The 5,740-nt window shown below is 40.7% G+C and overlaps 1 protein-coding gene across 1 annotated transcript; it reads right to left on the bottom strand.

Annotated features, from left to right (window-relative positions):
- Positions 1 to 2,289: 2,289 nt before the first annotated feature.
- Positions 2,290 to 4,211, bottom strand: hmx1 (H6 family homeobox 1). The gene is made up of 2 exons (XM_072254686.1): positions 3,917 to 4,211; positions 2,290 to 2,900 (listed from the first exon to the last, which is right to left on the bottom strand). The coding sequence occupies exons 1-2, from the start codon at positions 4,209 to 4,211 to the stop codon at positions 2,290 to 2,292; spliced, it is 906 nt and encodes a 301-aa protein (XP_072110787.1).
- Positions 4,212 to 5,740: the final 1,529 nt, after the last annotated feature.

Here is a 5,740-nt window from a genome sequence, read left to right as displayed (position 1 = left end):
TCCCCGCTGAACGGCTATAACTTTACGACAGGAATCAGCAATCCTTTCCGTTCACTCCTCTGCAAATAGTCAAACTGCAATTCATCAATCGCATGCTGGAAACGAACTATCATTCCATCTGTGTACGCAGTATCATCCATTTACATCAAGTCTGGTATCTGTAGGCGACCCATATTCGACCTACGTCAATCAACACATTTTATCCTGGATAATTCCAAATGCAGATAAAAATTTCTAGCTTCTTTGTAAGATTCTAGAATCTTACAAAGATCAGACTTCGTATAAGTCAAACGGAGCAAATGTCGAAAGCTATGTTTTGTTGCTCTGTCATAATTTCATAATGGGGTTGGTGACCTAAAATTCGTTTGCTGTTGCTTAGTCGAAGATGTGAAGTTTTAAGGTGATTTATCAAATATTATCGTTCTTCCTATATATTCAACAACCAATTTTAGATGTCAAACATACATTGGAGGACTGGGTCACTTAAAGGCTCTTTGTCAAGATAGTCTAGTATTCGAAACAACACGTATTGGTGCCACAGAATCACTATCTTTATATTTCCTGGGGTGTTTCAATTACCAGAAATGTTAAATTTAAACCATTTGTATTTCTGCTCCATATGCGTCATTAATATAGTTCAAACATTATAACAATAAATTCATCGCCATGAGAAATTTTTGTGTCCAAAATAATTTCGATTCCAAATTTAAAGTATTGCAAACATCACAATTAATGGGGTGACTAGTAGCAGTTTAATGTCTCAGATGCAGCGAATTGTCGGTATATTAATGACGTTTTTAAAGAGCGGTAGTCGATATTGATCGAAACGCACCGTAAACTCCGTCCGTCATCCTGGGTAGGATGGAAATTAAGTGGGGAGCCGTTTAGTTTAACTTGCTTATTTCAGAAATCTTATGTAGTTGCAAAAGCTCCCATAAAGTTGCTTTTATAAATTGCAAATAAAAGGTGCCGAACAAGAAACAGCTTTCAAAAATCCAAAATTATTCAGTTTATTGTAATTCCAACAATTATTGACCACTATAAATAAAGGAAACTATAAATCAATTGCAACTGATGTCGTGTATTACGTCATGCTTCGATGTTGTTCATTGAAAATACCTATATCGATTGATAACTATGAATTTTGTATAAAAACTCGTCTTGTGTTACATTTTCACAATAAACCCTGAAACAGAATCTCCTGACCTTTTATGACAGTTTCCCCTGTGAGTCTTCAATATATAGCAGCATAGATGAATCTAACTGAGAATATGCTGTTGCAGGTAAACGAATTGGCAAAAAAAAAACGGCGTTAATATCTTCAGACTCAAGTGCAAAGTGCAGGTTCCGCGGAGGAATACTTAACATCAAGAATGTTAGGCGTCGTCGAAAATTGGCATTGGTCAGAAATTATTTTAAGGACGTGTCTAAAAGTAAGATTATTTGCTGATTGCGTTATATGAGGAGAAATATTTATTATGTCTTGAAGAGAGAATAATAACTCATGCGGAAATTTCCGAAATAATGTTACATCTAAATCTAAAGAATTAACCTAAAATTACAATGCAAAATAAAACGAAAAAAAAGTTCCAAAATGCACGTCGGTATTTGATACGGCGATGTGTTTGTTCTGTAGCAAACCATATTTTAAATTTACTGATATAAAATAAAGCACAATTATACTATGATTCAAATGCAGCATTGCTTGGGTTTTACAGGAGTTAGCCAGCGTTTATTGCAATAATTGTATACTTTGATAATGCAAGGATTGTTCGCTACAAGGGGTTAAAAAGAATAAAATCAATAAGAGTTTCCAGTAATTAATGATTATATAGGTCCTAAAATCCCATTGAGTACTTTGAACTTGCACTGCTGTCCTCTCGTGCTCATTCTACCGAGACCTATGAGAATAAAATATCTAACGTTTTCTCACAGTAACAAATTGAGTATGCAAATTAAAAGTTGTCGAAGTTGCATATAAAGTTTAGGGTATGGGTGCGCGTGTATGTGTTGCTTTCCGTGGCCATGGTGGAATATTTCGCCATCGAAACAGTGAGTGCAGTGACCACAGTGTGGCCTTTACTCAGGCTGTAAAAAAAAAGCAATTTTCCTCTTCGGTTCTGCAGTAATAGCACCTCAAAGTAACTTATTGCACATCTGTACCAATAAAAAATGAGGCAAAGCAAAAAGCTGGAATTGGAGAAGTGTTTTTGCTAAATTTCCTTTTTTCTGTTTCATAGGACTGTTACTTTATCTTTAACGTACGGTGTTCCGATTGAATGGTCATTTCTAAACAAGTCCACTCATCTGTGATCGTAGAAAAGGCAAGGAAGACGAGAATGCTGTGAGCGGGTAATTTACAGAGCTGGAGAAGCTCACCAGAGGAGGGGACACTTGCGGTAGACTGAAGTTTAAGGCGCCAGGTGATGAGTTTTCATGATATAAGATGGGAACTCTCACAATTCTCTGTGCACTATGAGAAAGATTGACTGCTTCCAGGTCTGCGGCCAACTGCCTTTTCCACTTGTTTCTCCGATTTTGGAACCAGATTTTGACCTGAGTCTCGGTCAGGTGAAGAGAAGCGGCCAGGCCCGCCCTCTCGGAACTGCTTAGATAACGTTTCATGTCAAAAGTGGACTCCAGCTGGAAAACTTGACTCCTGCTGAAGACAGTGCGCGTTTTCTTTTTGCGACCGGATTTCTGATCAGCATCCGCCTGGTTTCTCGCAGCCTCGTTGCTCTCCGCCTCTGACCTCTTCTCCTCCCTGGGGTCGCCCCTCTCTGGGTTACAAGTTTCCTTGTGGCTGTCTCCTTTGTCCAATACCGGTGGGGAGTCCAGATCACTGGTTGTGAGAGAAAAGCACTGTTCTTCCTCGGAACTTGGACATCCGCGTTTCGAACCTGTGGGACAAATGGAGGTGGTAGTTACATGTAAGCTCCCGTGTGTATTGCGTCGTAGTTTAAAAACGCATCTACAATATTTTTATTCTCCAGTTTTGTGTAGAGTAACCTCTTCTTTAGAAATTTGAATGTCATCGTACACGTTCTCCTGAAGGTTACATAAGCTTTTCTATTAGTCATTTCGAAAGCATGGCTCCATTATAATTTGCGGTTTACAAGCCTTCGGAGAAATGCACAGAAACTCCTTTATTTCCTCCCACATTCCTTCGAACTATTATGTCTAGCTAGTGGAGTATCCACTAATCAGCGTCTGTCTTATTATGGGCTTTATGTAAAATAAGATGAAATGTGATTTGCAGATTGGTAACATTAATACGTTAAGGCTCAGGAGTGCAGAGCATCTAAAATGAACCGGCAGATTAAAATACACAAACATGGAAAGAGCAGTGTTCTTCAACGTAGATTTACTGAGGGCTCTGACTGTGTTCGCTCAGTAAATCAGCACAGATTTCCCGCAACGTTTAAACCATAGCGTTAAATACCCATATAAATGGCAAAGTGTTTTTGCATTATATATAATTATTGACTTTGGGCAACGATTTTGACTTTTAAGCCACAAGACGTTAATGTCGGATTCTATCAAGTTGCCTAATTTTTAACGTAATTGGTCTGATTTTTGGCTGCTGTGTTTTATTTGATTACCTCTGATCAGCAAATCGGCAGACGAGTCAAAAAAGACAGAGTCCCCGCTCATATCACCCTCTCTTTTGTTAGGAATATTTTACTAAGGGTGAAATGTAAGGTTTCCGCGGGACAAACTGGTTTCCAGCCTCCGGCAGTTAACTATTTATCGGCGCATTTGGTCTGGCCTTCGAACGGCAAAAACGTAAAGCCTTCTGATTTGTGTCAGGGGCTCAGTCATGGCTTGTGGACGGCTACGAGTGTTTGCGGAAGGGCCGCTGTTCTCAACGGACTTCTTGCTGTTAATGACGGCCACAATAAAAGGATGAACTTACTGTCTGGACTGGGACATCTCGGCTGTGCTTGTCTGTACCACTGTAAGGCATTTCCCCTGAGTGGATAGGTCTGCGCACAGAACTCCTGACCGGATATCTGACAGCAGCCTTGGATGCAATGGTTGCCAGCCGTTCCGTTGTGGAAACAGTTTGGTCTGGATACGACTTCTTCCGCGTTCTCCACCATTTTCTCCGGCTGTTTTCCTTTTCCATTATTTCTCAGTAGATTCTCTATAAAAAATGAAGACACCTTGGCGGGCGGCGTGTTCCGAGCTTCCGTCACTTTATCCGGCATGGTATCCGTGAAGGTGACTGGAGGTGCCCAGGACCAAGCAATCGCCCTTTGTTTTTGGTTAGATAACAGGGACGGACGTTCGTTCTGGCTGGAAGCTGATTCTCCGAAAAAACATAGCAAACCGCGCCTAAAAGCAACACCGACCAAACTGCTCTCCCTCCGAAAAGCATAAGCACGAACACATCGCTTGTTCGGCGCCAGTCAGTGAGGAGAAAGAGGACGGGGGAGGGGGGAGGTTTTGAATGGTAATGATGAAATTAAAATGTCAGGCGAGTTAAATGCTTAACATGCAAAGAATATACCACGGATTGGACGGGCACAATGGCAAATAGGATTACTCAAGAAAATAAGGGAATTGCTTGCAATGATTTCATTGCTCTGTTTCGCACCGTGTGCCCGAGGCCACAGGAGCTTGTCAGTCAGGAGCTTTATTTAGGTCAATTAGGAAACAAATCACAAATCAGAATGCGGATCTAAATCTGGCATTCCACATAGTGAGAAAAAGAATGAGGTAGGGAGGGGGAAGCTTCTGCTGGCCTGATACCATTTCCAATTGTGTAACATTGGGAATAACTTCCTGTTAGTTCCCCAACACCCCTCCTCCATTCTTTCTCCCCATCTCCCCGCAAGACAAATGCCCCTCCCCTTCTCCCTCGCCCTCTCTTCTCTCTCTCTCTCTCTCTCTCTCTCTCTCTCTCTCTCTCTCACACACACACACACACACACACACACCCAATTAAGCAAAAAATGGTTAATTGTAACATGGCAGCAGTTATAAGCGGAGAGCTGAGTGCTTTCGCAGTTTTGTTTTGCCATCTTTGGCATTTAATTTTGTGTGGCCATGGCAGACTTTACCATTCAATTCTGAGAGGAAAAATAAGACGTTATTTTGACTGATTTATATTGTGAGTAAATTCAGTGAAGTTGTCTCTGGGCCAAAACTGGACAGTTTTACGAAATGACCACTCATTTTCAGAGTCGGTTAGTAATTATTACTTTCGATTTAGCAAAAGATTTTTTAAATCTATTCAAAATCTTCATTATTCCAGTAAAATTAAATGTGATTTTGCACTCTGCCCGCCGGCGAAACGGAGGTTCTTTCTTTTGGAGCCACGGTTGCGTTAAAAAAATGTTGAATGAAGCGTATCCACATTGTCTGTTCAGCAGCGCCATCCAATTTAAAACATGTGCAGAATAATTTACTGAGGAATAATTGCGCATTCTTGCATAAAGTAAGTTGAACTTGACTGTACATTTACCGTTAAGTCGCCTTTTACTGCGCATTTTATCGAGTAATCGGTTTTAAACTCTCGCATTGTTGTTGCCTTGCAGTTTTAAGCCTGATCATGCTCGGTTCAAAGGGCGGCTAGTTACTGCAAATGTCAGCTTAACTCGGCGTCCTTGTGGATTTTGCTTTGTATTCATCCAGCTTCATTATAACTCAATATATGGCGCTGATTCTGAGAACCAGGCACGAATATACTGTATACGCATGTAGGTTAGTGCCTCTTGTGTCGAATTTTAATGGG

The sequence above is a fragment of the Mobula birostris genome, chromosome 4, assembly GCF_030028105.1.
Source record: "Mobula birostris isolate sMobBir1 chromosome 4, sMobBir1.hap1, whole genome shotgun sequence".
Lineage (NCBI taxonomy): Eukaryota > Metazoa > Chordata > Chondrichthyes > Myliobatiformes > Myliobatidae > Mobula > Mobula birostris.
Note: the sequence above shows the minus strand (reverse complement) of the source record. Positions and strands in the feature narration are given on the sequence as shown.

What these genes read in the sequence shown, in the direction of transcription:
- hmx1 (XM_072254686.1), bottom strand. Translation starts at nt 4,211, where the DNA reads ATGCCGGATAAAGTGACGGAAGCTCGGAACACGCCGCCCGCCAAGGTG. An exon ending in GAGATGTCCCAGTCCAGACA is followed by an intron (nt 2,901 to 3,916) that starts GTAAGTTCATCC and finishes TTTGTCCCACAG; the next exon opens with GTTCGAAACGCGGATGTCCA.